General features: G+C 39.3%; 1 protein-coding gene across 1 annotated transcript; it reads left to right on the top strand.

Moving 5' to 3' along the window:
* Window positions 1–14,583: 14,583 nt before the first annotated feature.
* LOC140140480 (uncharacterized) lies at window positions 14,584–16,182 on the top strand. The gene has a single exon (XM_072162239.1). The coding sequence runs from the start codon at window positions 14,584–14,586 to the stop codon at window positions 16,180–16,182; it is 1,599 nt and encodes a 532-aa protein (XP_072018340.1).
* Window positions 16,183–16,936: the final 754 nt, after the last annotated feature.

A 16,936-nucleotide genomic window follows, 5' to 3' on the forward strand; every position in this document is an offset into this window, starting at 1 on the left:
ACACATCAGCTCTGTCACCGACAATTTCCTCTTCGTAATGATCAAAATATCTCTCAGCCACTTGGCACTTCTTGGTGACATTACGTTCTTGAATGTCATTATCCTCTAACCCTCTGCTCTCAACGAACGCCGAGCTCACCGCGATGTACCCATGGGTGGAGATATTTGCCAAATGATTTTCGTAGAAGAAAGATGGTATGTAACCACTCCTCCCCGAGATGAAAAATACTACTCCGTATTCTCCGGGTTCTTTTGGATGATATGCTGTCTTGGAAACAAAAAAGGGTATACAAATTTAAGATCATTCCCAGAGACAGTTTCATTCTTTTCATCCGTCCCAATTTCACTGAAATATTTCTTGAAGTAGCAGTCTGCCGCGCCCCCTCCCGATATTATCATGCGAATTTGTGCCCGTGTAAAAAACATAATCTGTGCCCCCGTAGGGCCTATATAGCATTATATACTTCCCGTTTCATAGGCCTACTTTCTAAGTTTGTTCCCATGTAAAAACAGGCTGTCACCCTATAACCTAATTAGGGCCTAATAGATTTACCCTCCCTTTGAAAGCCCTTGCGTGTGCCTACCACCACTACAACTATTATCTTGATTTGCTATAGAAAAAGCATTATTTGAGATCATTTTCAACTGAAATCAAATAATTTCAGGATACATGATGCAGTCATGTCTACAGTAGAATTCACCTCGACCTTTGCAGGACTTAACCCCATTAAAAGCTATTAAACCAAGATAACACTCATTGAAACAGCTCAACTGATTAAATCGGATCTTCTCTGGTTGTGCACAAGTGACTGTTTTCATGTGCGATATCGCAATAAAGCTGGTATTCATAGCTTCAGTTGGGTAACCGATTATAAAGGAAACGAAAGGAAACAATGTTATGTGTGGCTTTGTTCACGAAATCAGACAATGTCGTGCTTTTTGTAAACCAGCATTCTTGAAAATGAGCAACATAATGATTTTTGACTTAACACGGTTTAGAAATAATTTCTTCATATTTTTGGTGTTATCTGTCGTTTACATGTCCTTCCTAAAACACAAAAGTACGACCCTCTCCAAACACCTAAATTAGCTAAAAATTTAGGACATGTTACAAAACTTTATTTTCTAGAACCTATTTAGAATAATTTAAATGTAGCTTTTACCGGTTTTTTTGTGGCATCCTTCAGAAGTGAGCGGTCCGATACCAATATTTTCGGTCAAATCTCCATTCAAATAACACGGGGAGTTGGCTAGCTATGCCTTGCCCTCACTCATATTTTACAAAAGTACGACCATTTCTGAACATCTAACCTAGCTGTAATTTTAGGTCATGTTAGAGAAATATATTTGCTAGAAGTTTTGGAGAATAAATAAAATATTGGCTGGTATTTTTCACACAGTGATGTTAACTAGGCAAGTGTCCATTCTCCCAACATACATCATTTGTAGGGGTCACGCGTCAATGGTGAGAGCACTGTGTATTGTGTATAGGAAAACGGACAGTAACTGCAGTATGATCAAAAATTCTTACCCATGGTGCGTTTCGGTACTCCGTCCATTGTGGGCATAAAAAATGACGAAACCGAAAGCTTCCCTGGCTCGTATGGGTTGCCAGTGTCGACATAAATGCTATTGACATATGGTATCAAGGCTGTTTGAGAAAGAAAGGAATCCCGTTTATTATAGGCTACACGTTCAGGTTAGCAACTATTTTAAACTGTTGCAATTTGGTAGGCAATGGTAGTTCACAGCATCTTGCGAATGGTAGTGAGCTTTGACAAAAATTGCATTGATCATTTCATAGCGAGTATGTAGAAGAATTCATTTTTTTATGTCGGGCATATCTAGGCATTAACAGCTGAAATCTAGGAGATAACGCTGACGAAACTTCGGCCAGGCACAAGTGACCTGATGAATCGCCGTAGATAACTGGTCGGGGTATTTTTACAGGACCGTGCCTGTAAACGAGGTCTTTATCATGGATCATCTACCCCGCCATTACCAGATGAACCACTGGGAGAGCGGTGTTTTGTTTTTGTTTTTTTGGTCCTGCGGGGAATTCAACCCGGGACCTTTCGCACCAAAGGCAAAGACCTTAACCAGTGTGCCACGCTGCTCCCTCCAAAATATCACAGATATAGTTTTGTAGGTCCTGTGGTTCTTGAGTTATGATGTAAAGAGGGCTGAAACAACAACAATTTTGTAAAACGTACATAACTCATTAACAACAAGTATATTATGATTTGTAAAATGAACTATTGCAAAACATGAAGTGTTATTTTTCAAGAGAAGTAATTCATTGGTAGAGCACCAGCGCAGTCACCTTCGGAGCCTTATTTCACCCTTATACAGATGAGCACTCCATTATAATGCTTCTTTGAAGGTGTCTTGGGAAGTATTTCTTGAACTGCATATCTCCTTGTCTTGGGTAGGCATCAATCAATTCTCTGAGGTCTCTGGACTTAGGACCAGACTCTGGTGGGTTAAACCGGTTTTAAGGATCCAACCATCCCGCTTCCCTCAGAGATAGATTTAATTAAACCATCATCAGAGTTTGGGCAGCTGGTATGAGTGGCGTAAACCAGCGTACTAAGTCAATGCCCAGCAGACCCTTGAGCTAGAGTCAGCTGAGCAGAGCTTGCACTGCTGGAACTGGGATGTGCAATGTCATTACGGACAATGACTGGTCACAGGAACCTAGTCTTACTATCAGTTGGAGGGGTAGTTCATTGGTAGATCACCAGCGCGGTCATCTTCGGAGTCTAATTTCACCCTTCTTAAGATGAGCACTCCTGGTGTAGTTCTCTCTTGAAAGATGACAAAATTGGAAAATCACCTTGTTGCAACGAACAAAATCAGCCTGTTACACTAGCAAGTACCACACAGTTGCAACGGTCCAACCGGGTGATGTAAGGCAGCAGGCAGGACTATAGTGTATAGCTATGAAAAGTGTCGTTGAGGAATACTTATAAGTGTCACTTTGGCATATTTAGGTCTGAGTGTCTTGTGCTGATTCGTCTTCTTTATCTTGTAATGGAGACGGTTTCCAGCTTTGAATCAGGTCTATCTGTCGGAATGCTTTGCTTTGACGGCATAACCATATCACATAGCTGGTTCTGAGTGCGGTTTTAGAAGCCACCTCCATGATGTTACGTCTCTTTCCACTTGGTACTCCGAGAGCAGCGATGCATTTTGTCAGCGATGTGTTGTAAATACCTCCTTCCAATTTCAATTGGGAAGTAGTGCGTACACCATCCCCTATTTTCGCAGTCGGCTACAAGATCTTGGTATTTGCTTGTCTTTCTTGCATTGGCATTTGACAGGTTGTTCCATTGGGACTGTAAGCTCAATGATGATAACTGTTTTGGTCCTTTCAGAATAGATTGTAATATTAGGACGTTTTGCAGTCTCTGTGATTATGGAAGGAAATACTACTTGCTTATGTTCCTCATCCATCAGAAATTCCCAGTCATTGGCCTTCTGTAAGAGGTTTGTTGGATCTCTTTTTGGAAGAGGCAGTGCTGGATTCCGGTAGGTTACACCATCCATCTGCAGTGCGGAATTTGACAGTAGTCATATAGTTGGTATCTTCTGGAGGGGTGTACGACTTCTGATTTGCTTCTTCAATGAAGGGCATTATGCCATTTGCTACAGCTTTCAGTGTCTGATCATGTCTCCAGTTGTATCTACCACTCTGCAGAGAATACTGGTTACATCCATTTAAGATATGGAATAGAGTGCAGTTATTATGATGACATAAATGGCAGGGTCCAAGGTTGGTCTTTCCCCAGAGTCTCAAATTAGCTGGTGATGGAAGTTGGTTGTGGATGGCATTGACATGGACAGATAGGAGCTCTGGTGTCCATACATAAAGGGGCTTCTTCCAAGATGTATCTACATGCATTTCCGAGTCCCATCTGATCCATTTTCCTTGTTTGGCGCAGCTATAGAGGTACACAAGCATGTCATCTTCATCTATGTCTTTTACCAGTGAGGCATTTCCTGTGTTCTTGGGGTTTCATGTCTCTTAACAGTTTCTGGTTCTTTTTGAAACCAATGCCTGCTCTGTCTGTTTGACCTCTGCACAACTCATTCAGTATCAGATGTCGCTCTCTTTGTTCAAGTTCTCGAACTCCATTCCACCTTGATTGCTTTTCTTTTCTTTGTAGGCAGTCTTTGTAGAGAGTCTGTGTTTTTCCATCTATAGAATACTTGTTGAGATGATGCTTGGTGACTTGCATGCATTTTACAGAAGTCGTGAGCCCATACTTCTTCCTGCTTCTGTATAGAGCACTGTCGGTGGTACATCTGCTTATTCCTGCTCATCTTTTCAAGTATTTGGTGCAGGTAGCTTCCAAGTCCTCGATGTATGTAATTGGGAAGTTGTAGGTGGTAAACTCCCATGTCATTTTGGGTAGGATTGCATTATTATATATCCACATCTTCATGATTCCATTGAGTAGGCTTTTGTTTGTCTTTTTCAGCATGTCTGTTAGTTTCTGCTTTAGACTCTCTGATTTCCTTATCTTTCAGATCTTTGTAGATAAGCTTGCCGAGGAAGCGCATGGGTTGGTCGTGGATATACGCAATATCTTCTGCATCTATTGTCAACTTTGAATCGTATGCCACATATCGGGTTTTATGTCCCTCTTGCTTTTGTTTCTGATTTGGGACAAATCTCTTCATGGCATGGGATCGACATTTGCTTGGCTTTGCCTTCATTGATCGAGTCCACCTCAGGAAGTCATTAACGACGTTGACCAGTTTCTGACAGTCTTCTGGGTTTCTTGCTTTTAGAGTAAGGTCATCAGCATAAGCTTTGATTGAAGATTTGATGAATGAATCATTCATGCAGTACCCACCTTTGTTCCATAGCCATTAGGGTATAGGACATTTTTTGTTTTTGATATAGCCCCCGAATGAAATGTATTTAATTATGTTTGTACTCACTCAGGTAGCATTGTGTGTGAATTTTACATCCGAACTATAGAGGCTATTCTTTTTTTATGGGCATTTTAGTGTCTAAAATGGCCCAAAATGAGGGTTTTCAATATTGCCGTCCATTTCTAATCGTCACCCCCATAGGCTTTACATGTAAAATAAAAAGGCTCGTAAAAATTTAATAGCCTCTAGGTCGGATGTAAAATTCACACCAAATGCTTTTTGAGTGATTACAAAGATAATTACCGGGTGTCCCAAAAAAGGTTACATGTAGATTTTTGAAAATAATACAAGTTAATCTTAACAATTATAAATATCCTTTTCATGACATAATCTATGTAATCTCTACTAGTACCCCTGTGAATGTCAAGTTCACAACCTACGTACTTAGTCCGCATTCCAGACATTCCTGACCAAGCTCTTTAGTCTTTACGTGACATACCGGTATGCATCACGAGGTTCATACCACGGTCACAGCCACCGTGCATTTGGCGGGGCACTTGAGTAGGCCCAGCCATAGCATGGCATATTCAATATTTTATTCTGCTAAACAAAGAATAACACTTGTTCAGTTTTACTTCAGGAGTTCAGTCAGAAATTTAAAGACAATCAGCAGCAATTTCGAGTCAACAAAATCCAAACAAGGCCTAAATGCAAAGGATATTGTTATTCATTTCACTATGTTGATGACATAAGATACGGCGTACAGTACTGCTTTCACTAAAACGTATTCTTCTCTACTAACCATCTTCCTTTATTTGTTACCACCAAGAGTCGAGAAGCTCTAAAACTGATTTATTTCCAGTGTACAATATCTAATTTTTAATATGTTTTTTTTGTGCAATAAGTTCAACAATTAAAAATAAGAGAAACATATAAAGTAATAAAGATAAAATCTAAAAACAAGGGTGTGCTTGTGTTCAACTTTCAATGTGCGATATTTTGATTGTAGCCACTATTGACACCCCTGTCATCTTGCTCGCATAATTTAAGTTGCTTTTAAGATACGGAATTGAAACTTACCAAACAGTTACAAGTAGAATGAATAAACAACATCTGAAAAAATGACATTATTTTGTTGTACCATCACAAAATGCAGTTCATTTTCTACATGTAACCTTTTTATGGGACACCTTGTAAATACTTTTCATTCGGGGGCTATGTGGAATTTTTTTTATGTATTCCTTGTACAAGGGCATTTCACAATAAAATGTCCATTGGAAACAAAGGTGTACCCCAGATGGCTGTGTTGGTCAAAAAGATCAAGGCAAAGATTGAATACTGCCAGGAATAGGATGCAAGATAGTGGGCAACCCTGGAATACTCCTATGCTGCAGTGTATCCAATCTGTTGTCCATTCCTTAGTCTTTAAATAGATGTAGCTTTCATCATAGTAGTTAAAGATCATCTTCCTGATGTGGTCGGGAACATGGTACCAATCTAATGCAAACTGGATGAGGTTGTGTGGCACGGTACCATAATATTATGCATGTTGTAGGTCAAGCCACGTTGTCACAATCGGTTTTCCATTCTTTTTGGCGTCTTGGAGTATCTAGGAAAGTGCCTCAGTATGTTCTACACATCCCGATTTATATATTGATTAAGATAATGAAAGTCGATATTTTTGGCTGCTTCGACGAACATTATATTGTGTAGGCATTAGGCCTATCATAATCATCGTCGTCGTCATCATCGTTATCTTCATCTTCGTCTCGAGCTCCTATTATCATCATGATCATTATCATCACCAATAGCCTCACGGTTGTTTGATGTGATCATTTATTTTAACTTTAATTTCCCCATATTTACAACATTATTCACTTTCAAAGCATTTTTAAAGCTTTTTCGGATATAAAATGTTTATAATTTATGACAAGATTGGTGGCGCTATTTAGTTACTGGAAATTACTCTTTCAAGCTTTTATAACAAATAATTCCTTTTCTTTGTTGATGAAATATGTTTATAAAATTTCTTTGTGGCTTGTTTCACCTATTCCATCTGTTTTATTGGCAGTATTGATTACCTATTCCTTCCCAATTATGAAATATGATTTAGGATAAATAGCGCCACCTATAGTTTGCATTTTCTTAATAATGAAGCCAATTCTATATACATCAAACAAACGTGGCCTATCATTATCATCATCATAATCACCATCATCATCATCATCATCATCATCATCATCGGCATCGCTATAACAATTTTATTACGTATCCCCCTTGTACAAGGAATTTATACGACGTCCTCATTCACAAACTGATAGGCCCTACTATCTGTCCATCGTATAAGCCTGTTACCGTACGGAAATGGTTGAAGGAAGTCAAGAATAGGCTTCGCCATCCGTTGATAGGGATCCCTCACAAGCTCTCACAGTCTCCCAAAACATCAAAAGCGTTGCACGTATACTTACTTAAGACTGTCCTTTTTTCACATAACGCAGACAAAGTAGGGCCAACTTGCCTAGAAATGGTCCGTTTGGCAAAAAATATCTCTGTGTAATATGCAAGTCCCACATCACATCGATATCGGCGATCGTGGTTTTTTTTACTGAAGTTAGGCTAGGCTGGTTTCCACCAGCGTCATGCACGTGACGTGACACAGCTAAAATAATCGACCAGAAATCGGGGATCATTAAAACGTCAACCATTTCAAAATACGCAATGACAGTAAACTTATTAGCGAACGGTCCGAATTTTGAGCCATACAAGTTTACGTGGTGAACTACGTATCCCCCCAAAAAAAAACATTTTATAAATCCAGTTACTAAATAATTATTAACATATAACAACAGTGCTATACACAAATTGCCACAGTATGATGACTTTATCCCACCTTTTTTCATTTACTTACCCAAAATGGCCAAACCAACACAAATGAAGTTTTTCATAATTTCGTACAAATTCCTCTTCTCAAATTATATTTCCGTTCACGCTCAAAGTGTCAACTGAACAGATCTTTGATCGGTACTGAATCATACAATGAGCGTCATTATTTACCTGATTTTATTTATAGTTTTTGTAATCTAAGGTTATGTCCTGATTGTACACACAAAAGAACAAAGATTTATAATTTATTACAGATAGCAAGTGCTAATTTTAATGAGATTGGGTTTATCGGCGGGCGGCAGGTTCAGGTCCAATCTCTATACCAAATTCATTTGGAACAAATACGATTTTTTTTGAAGCGTTACACTCAACCCAGACCTCAGTCAATGAGGGTGCAAGGAGCATGCATGGGCCTACCACCAATCTTGGGGTTCCCACTCAACCACAGTCATTGATGGTACAAGGGACATGGGCCTCCCAATCTTGGGGTTACCCACACTCAACACCAGACGTCAATGATGGTACAACATGTACAAGGGACACGGGTCTCCCAATCTTGTGGTTTCCCACACTCAGCCGTAATGAGGGTACAAGGGGCATGGGCCTCCGAATCTTGGGCTTTCCCACTTTTTTTATAAATTTATAAAATTTTCGATTCATATAGCGCCTTTTTCCAGATCTTAGAGGATTCATATTTGTCGCCAAAAATTGCTGGATTGACTATTATATAGGTCTACTTCAATAAATGTTTTCAAACCCCATCCCCTCCATGTTAAAGAGAAATCTAAGCCAATGTTAATGAAGAACAAATCACAAGCAGGGCTCACATCTAAATTGTTACATGCTACATAATTTTATATAAAATTACTAATACCAGCAGGGCCGTGACACTCGTATTCAATCCCTGTATAAAAATTGAAGTCACTTCACGGCAGTTTGACTGACACATCGGCAGTTTGAGTGACGGTTGCTAGGGAGTTTGGTACCATCGGAATGTTGATTGACAGTTTTGGGTAGTTTGGTACCCTAAATTATGTTGATTGACAGTTTTTGGGTAGTTTGGTACCCTAAATTTTTCCAAGATGGCGCACATCAACTGCCAATTATACGGACCCTTCCCAGCGAAAATACAGCTTATTTAGCAAGTCTCGTCATGGGGTCATCGAAGAGAATATTTTCCTAGCATATTGAGCTAACTCCTCAGCTATTTGGTTTTTCACGATATGATAGTAATGGAAAGATTCGATCAAATGTTCGCCGTTTTTCGTAAACATGCATCATCTCTTCCACAGGTTATACACTCCTACACGTACAGGGGTACAGCTAGGCCATCACATGCATGATCGCGCATTGGCTGTGTGTGACCGACTTAATTTGCGCAAACGAGTGGCTTATCCTATAGTATTTTGGCAAAACGGGGTTCTGATCCCCGAGCGGACCGAGCGGCGATGACTGGGTAAGTTTGGGCCAATAGAAGACCACGGTGATGAATGAAGTTGAGAGTAACTGAGACTGCACACAATGATACAAATTTCTTAACTTTGTTCATAAAACACGCTGTCAACAATATGGAAACACTTAGCATAAACATGATAATCACAGTACTTAACAATTTTACATTATTTATATATGTGTGTAATAATGTTGCAATTGTAACACTGATCAGTTCAGATTATGTCACTCATTTTCACATTTTCCACCTGTATGCAAGCTCCGTGATCGCGATAGGCCTATTTCTGCATAGCGTTTTTGACGATAAAGTCCCATACTCACTCTGCAAAAATGTCCACCAAAAAATAGTCCAATCACTAATCACTGTCGTAGAGTCTCCAGAGTAATCAGTTGGTCAAATCACAAAATCGTAGATCAAATCACAAAATCATCCTTCAGTTGCAAAAATTAGTTATGAATCATACAGCTGTTCGTGCTCTTCTACGCAGTCAAAGTCACACGAGCACAAAATCACGCAATACCATGTTGACAGAAGTAAGCTTACTTCACGTATTGACGCAATGACAAAAATCACATTCACTGCTATTAAATTATCCCAAATCACGCTGGATCGCTGCAATCAAGCAGGGCGATAATGTCATTATATTACACAAATTATCCATGATGATTGTCCCTTGATTGGAGAAGAACGTTCCTTCGTTTTTTAGGTTCACATCATTCCGGTGATTTTTCTCATCCTCTCCAAAGAAAACACACAACGAAGAGCGCGAAAACAAGTTCTACAACACAATCCCCAAGTTGCCAGCCAGTCACAGTTCAGCGATGTCACGTCCTCTTACTTGAGTGTCAAATGTCATTTATGCATACGGGTCGCGGCTGTCCAATTCTCAGAATGGTCAACGAACTTCTATACAACAAGTTGAAACCAGTCTCAAAACATGCATTGCGTGAGTGTGTGGCTTGTGAGAGCCCGTGTTAGTAAATAAACCAGTCACATTGTCTCAATGTCAGTGCAAAATATAAGTTATCAAACTTATGTAAATAAATGTGATACCTGGCTGTAGACATGATTATAGCAGAAAAAATGATTATCTAACAAAAAAACCCATTTTACTACAGTATATAATTAGTACTCGAGAATCCTTGATACCAGACTATTGTCTATGTCTATCGTCTTCGCATTTATTGTAACATAAAATTCAGGCTTGTAAAAATTCTGTCTGGCGTGTAACTTTTTAGAGTTAGCTTACACACCTGGCTAGTGCCAAAAAGTTAAGGTCGAGCCCTGCGAACGACCCGACCGCGCGCACACCGACATCACCTGGCTAATAATTATTTGGTGCAGCAGAGACACTAAAATGCATGCATGAATACACGGGATCGATACACGTGAATTGCTATGCACGATTTTGATCTCAGACGAAAATCTTCGGATACTGGGTTAGAAAATGATGAATATCTCCCGTAAATGTCAGATTTCGTCTCAAGAAACAGATGTGGTCTCATACACTTGAAAATACGTGTTGAACAGATATGATAGTCGTTAGCGTGCGCTTTGAAAATTGGCCGTGCGCTTTGAACTCAAAATCTGACCAAAACTCTAATTTTATATTGCGTTGGTCCTGTATGGACTACAGCGCGCAGCAGGCTATAGCTGCACTCACTACTCAAGTGGAGGCAGTATAACCATTGACCGCAATGTCGTATACAAGCTTACTCACACAGCGAGAAATCAATTACCCCGGCTATTGTCAGTAGCCTTAGTCAGGTCACTTCGCTAATTATGCATCTCATAAGGTCCGAATAAAATGGCCATGGGTGGCTGTGGATTCAACCTACCATGGCGATTTCTACCATGAAGATATCGGGGCGATGTCACTGTGGCGCGCACACACCCACCGACCCCAGCCAAATGATTTTGAAAGTGGTTTTGAGACCAATGGAATAGAGCGGGTGTGTTGCGATTCCTTTTTTGCAAAAGAAAAAAAAAGAAATCGAGTAGGCTATAGATTTTTGCTCTGCATGGGCCTGTGTATTTTAGGGCCTACGAGCCTTTTTATATTGTCGCCCCTCCCGCCCTTTCCTGCCACCCACACTGTAGGAAACCGTTTTCTAAAATCCATTTTCCGTGTTGTAATCTGTGTTATAAAATCTGTAAATCCATGTTTCATGAATAGGCTAAAGATAATAGGCCAACTGTTACGATGTTTAGATGGATATAGGGGGTTCATGCCTTGGTGATATACCTTTAGGCCTATTTTTATATTATTAAACAGTATTTTTATCATAAAAGTTGACACACACAACTAATGATTGTTTTAAACATTTATTTCTGTTATCTTTTAAAAATATTGTCAAATTTGAATTACATTCTGGTACACCAGAATGAAATTACAACACAGTAGCCTATGGAGCAGTGTTACTGTAATACACATAATCAATCATTCATCACTCGCAAACTCAAAATCAACTGAAATTTTGGGAATAAGCTTCTTTCATGGATATCACCAGGGAATGTTTACGACCTATTTTATACTGACAGTCCATGATGAACCAGGGGTGTCATGGTCCCTGGCTACGCCACTGATATGAAAGGCATTAAAGGGTATAAATATTTTAATAACATTTAAAAACATTTTTGAAACTTGCTACAATACAGTCAAACATAATGTTATTTTTAGTGTTGACAAAATATTTTGCAAAAATGTTTGCCAAAAAGTATTTTACAATAAGATTTTGACAACATTTTTAAAAATATTGTTGTAGTGTTTTTTCATATAAAACATTTTAAAACACCTTTATATAACCCAATATTTAAATTGTATTAAAACTTTTTGACCAAAACCAAGACATATTTTTAACATTTGTGTGTTTGTTGGGAACACTCTCTTTCTATTTCCCCCACCCACTTCTCGCTCTTTCTCTGTCTCTTAGGCTGAGTTCACATAGAAGTATACGGTATACGGTATTCGCTATACGAAATACGCTCATTCGATCAGGCTGAGTTCATATAGGAGTATACTATGTGAACTCAGCCTGATCGAATGAGCGTATTTCGTATAGCGAATAGTGAGTATGTCAGTTTACCCATTTTCTTCGTCTTATCAAATGCTTGTAACTTTACTTCTTGAGGTCACATTGCATTCAATGAGGTGTCATTATGTGCAGAATTAGATAGTGCATCTATTAAAAAAATGAATTTACCCACATATGGTTTAGGTTTTTAAAATTAGGACGGTATACGCTGCACTAAAATCGAACACGCACGATTCCCACTATACTATACTATACGCAGGTATACGGCCTTTTTGAATAGCTCTTACATGTCTTATGTGACCCGGTACTATGAAATTACCTTGCTCGATTTAAGCTATACGCGTGAACCTGCAAAACGTGCATCGTATACCCGAATAGTATACTTATGCGATCGTAGCCTTATGTGACCCGGTACTATGAAATTGCCTTGCTCGATTTGAGCTATACGCGTGCACCTGCAAAACGTGCACCGTATACCCGAATAGTATACTTCTATGTGATCGCAGCCTTAGAAAACAAGTCTCGTATTCAATCTAGCAGTTGACATCGGTTTTAAACTCGATGAATTCGATAGGGATCATGTTCTGATCCGTAACATATTTCAGCATATCACCATTGCCTTGTACATAGGTACCATAGAAAGCTGAAGTATATCCCTGAAGGAACATATGATATCGATTCAGATCGGCATCTGGGATGGTTGAACAAAAGTTGATCAAACGGCACACTGAAAAAAAGGAATGTATAAAAATGATATCAGCTTATATTATATTGAGACAACTGTTGACAATGTTGTAAAATTAACTTAAGACACTGAAGAGGAGCAGTGTCTCAAATGCATAAAATCCATTTTTCAAGATAAACCTGCCTGAATTGCTTAAAACATTTTTGGTGCATATTTCTCAAAGTTGGTCAAAATTCAAAAAAAATAGAAAAATGTTTCCCAAATATTTACATCTAATTTTTGAAATTTTTTTTTTTAAAGGTGGCCATTTAGAAATAGAGTGAGATCCAGACAAAAATAGGTAGCCAAAATACAATATTTGGCATTATAAAGATGTGTTTTTCCAGTGTGGGAGATTAAAAGGTTATGTCTTCCAGGGGGTGTATGGATTTCAACTGGAACAGCATAATATGCTCCAAACCTCTTCCAAATTTGATTAAGGTTAAGTTAAACAAAATATGCAATCCAAAGGCGGCAATTGGGAAATACAGGCAAAAATAAAGGCCAAAAAACAACATTTGGCATTATAAAAGATGCCATAGCTATAGAATACCCATCTCACCTCCCAACACACAGGGTTAGGGTTAGGTAAGGGTTAGGGTTAGGCAACCTGAGCGGGGTATGCTATAGTTATTCCTAAAAGATTATGCCACATACATGTATTTTGTACATACATTCACCAAATTTAAAGTTTTGTCTCTCAATGTGGTGCACTTCATGTGGTCATATGTGACCCTCGGCAATGAGTTGACTTGGCAGCGCGCGAGCAGGACGTACTCGGGAATAGCTCCGTCTTTTTAGCGATTTATTTATTAAGTTTTTCAATTCTACGTGTATTTTTATTCATCATCGTTTACCAAGAGAACTTCTGCGATATTTTACTACTGTGGATATTTATATTTGTGAACTTTTGCGTGATTATTTATCTGACTTTTTAAACTGTATACGAAGACAGCGTGACTGCCATTTTACGGGTAGCAAAATTCGGCGGAGTTTACGCTACTCATCACTGACGAGGAAAGCAAAGGAAACCTAAATGTCTTCTACTATTTTCGTTGTTTTTACGCTAGTGGATAATTTGTGTACATTTAAGTGTCTTTTTAAACTTTTTAATCGAATAACTCCGGGATCGCTGCAACTTACATTGTAAACTACAAGCATATTTTTGCGGGGAAACGCCTACATCACATTACCTCCAGTGGCGGGAAAGGTAGCCATCTTGGATTTCAAAGTGACTTCGCCTTGGATTGGATTCAGTACTATTTTGGTGGTTTGATGCAACTGGGACTTGAAGAGGACATCATCAATAAAGGGAAGTGGCAATTTCTTATTCGTAGCTTAGATATTTTTAACAAAAAGACAATTCTCCAGTCTCCATTTCAACATTGTCTACCTAGATTGTCATCAAAATGAATCTCCATATCATACTTTACAAAATAACTCTTGGCCTACTACTGGTGAGAGAAACCCTTGGTATGAAAAACTTGAACAGTGCTAGATACAGAGATACCGTTTCAATTGAACAGATAACAAATAAGGGTTTTGTTCACCATAATAAATGCATCAATGGGCCGTCCATATATGTAAATGCTTCGAGGTGTAACATGTTGTTGACTCTTAATACTCCTCTCCGCAAGATAAAATCTAAGCCAAACAAGCACATTGGCTTGTGTGTTCTCCTTGTTCTGGCAGGTGACATCAGTTTAAACCCAGGGCCAAACACGCAGCTGGTTTGTACCACATGTAATCGCAAAATTTACAAAAACCACAGAAAAGTGAGTTGTAATGACTGCCATGAGTGGAAACATTTCAAGTGTTCTAGCATTGGTGATTTGAATATCTTCAAAGAAATTAGGGATGGTGGAAAGGAGTGGTTCTGCGAAAACTGCACCGCACCGTGTGGCAGTTGTAGGCAGCATGTCCGGAATCACCACCTAGCTGTGGGACCTTGTGATTTGTGCGAACAGTGGTTTCATATTGACTGTATTGGTATGAGTGAGGAGGACTACGATCAACTACTCACAAAATCGTTTGATTGGATTTGTACTGCTTGTGAAACTTCCGGTGGTCAACCAGAGAACGACACTGACCCACCGATAAGCCCTTCGGACCCTAAACATTCTAAAAAGAGAAAGTCTAAAGTGAATGCGCGGGACTCTCTCAAAATTTTGCTTATTAACTTTCAAAGCATTAAAAACAAAAATGCTGACTTTGAACAATTAATCCATCATCATCAACCAGATATTATTCAGGGAACTGAGACCTGGCTTAACAAAGACATCAGTAGCTCAGAGATGTTTCCTGAAAACTACCATGTTTATAGAAGGGATAGAAAAACAGATGACCATGGTGGGGTTGTTTTTGCATGCAAAAAGGACATCATTGTCACAGAGAAAGACTTTTCATCTGAAGGTGAAATGTTGTGGAATCAAATAGAACTGAAAGGTCAAAGCTCTCTCCTGTTGGGGACGGTATACAAACCAAAGCATGATGACTCGCTGACAGTTGATCATCTCCAAAACGCACTGACTGAAATCAACCGCAAAATGCCAAATAACAACATTGTCATTTGTGGGGACTTTAATCAGCCAAATGCAAATTGGATCAATTTATGTACACTGCCAATCCCGTGGGCATGTAAACATACAGCTAATAAGTTGATGAATACCACAGTTGAGCATGGACTTGTGCAGTTTGTTACAAAACCCACCAGAGGGAACAACATCTTGGACTTGGTATTCACGAACAACAGCAATATCATTAGAAGTGCAGTGGTTGAACCAGGACTGGGTGATCATGACATTGTTTGTGTGGATCTTGACCTCAAACCAAAGAGGAAAAAGCCCAATAAAAGGAAAGTTTTCATCAGACAAAAGGCAGATGAGAAAGGCATCAAAGAAGATTTTCTTAGTTACCAGCAAAGCTGGAAGGATATGAATACCAGTACTGTGCAGGAAAAATGGGACTCTCTTGAAAATGAAATCAAAGCCATTATGGACAGACGCGTACCATCTAAAATGAGCTCCACCCGGCATGATTTACCTTGGTTCAGCAGGAAACACAGAAGATTAACCCGCTGTAAGCAGAGGCTTTACAATAAAGCCAAGGCATCTAGATCGGAGAAAGACTGGGAAAGATTCAAAGCGATCCAAAAAACCACTCGCAGAAGTTTGCAAAAGGCAAAAAAGAGAGGACATTGCTGATCACTTGTCAGATAACATCAAGGAAAATCCAAAAGCCTTCTGGTCGTTTATTAAAAAAACTAAAAGTGGGAGGAAGTTGGAATTTCTGATCTCAAAGTCGACAACCATGTCATCAGTGATGCTAAGGGTAAAGCAGAAGCCCTTAATCATCAATTTGCTAGCGTCTTTACTCAGGAAAAGACTGACAATGTCCCCAAGCTTGATTGTGAGAACTATGAAGAAATACCGCGCCTGCTGGTAAGTTCGGATGGCGTGCTTAAACAGCTGAAAACTTTATCTCCAAATAAAGCTCCTGGCCCAGACCAACTGCCATCTTGGTTTCTTAAGCTCGCCGCAGATGAACTTGCTCCAATTCTAACTGAGCTTTTTCAATGTTCACTGGATGAAGGAATTTTACCGAAGCAGTGGCGCGAAGCTAACATAGTTGGGATCTTTAAGAAAGGAGACAAAAGTAAGCCTGAAAATTACCGGCCGGTGTCTTTGACAAGCATTGTCTGCAAGATTCTTGAACACATAATTCACTCGCACATAATGAAGCACCTGGAGAAATTGAACATCCTAGTTGACCAACAGCATGGCTTTAGGGCCAAACGCTCAACAGTTACTCAGCTTTTACAAACGGCTCATGATTTAACCTCAAACCTGGAAAAAGGGCTCACTACCCATCTCGCAATATTAGACTTTTCAAAAGCCTTTGATAAGGTGCCGCATGAGAGGCTTTTGTCCAAACTCCACACTTATGGTATTAGACGTT

This window comes from Amphiura filiformis, chromosome 19 (assembly GCF_039555335.1).
Source record: "Amphiura filiformis chromosome 19, Afil_fr2py, whole genome shotgun sequence".
NCBI classification, from domain to species: domain Eukaryota; kingdom Metazoa; phylum Echinodermata; class Ophiuroidea; order Amphilepidida; family Amphiuridae; genus Amphiura; species Amphiura filiformis.

Bases quoted from the DNA above. Each gene is read 5' to 3' on its own strand.
- LOC140140480 (XM_072162239.1), top strand. From the start codon at position 14,584: ATGTTGTTGACTCTTAATACTCCTCTCCGCAAGATAAAATCTAAGCCA.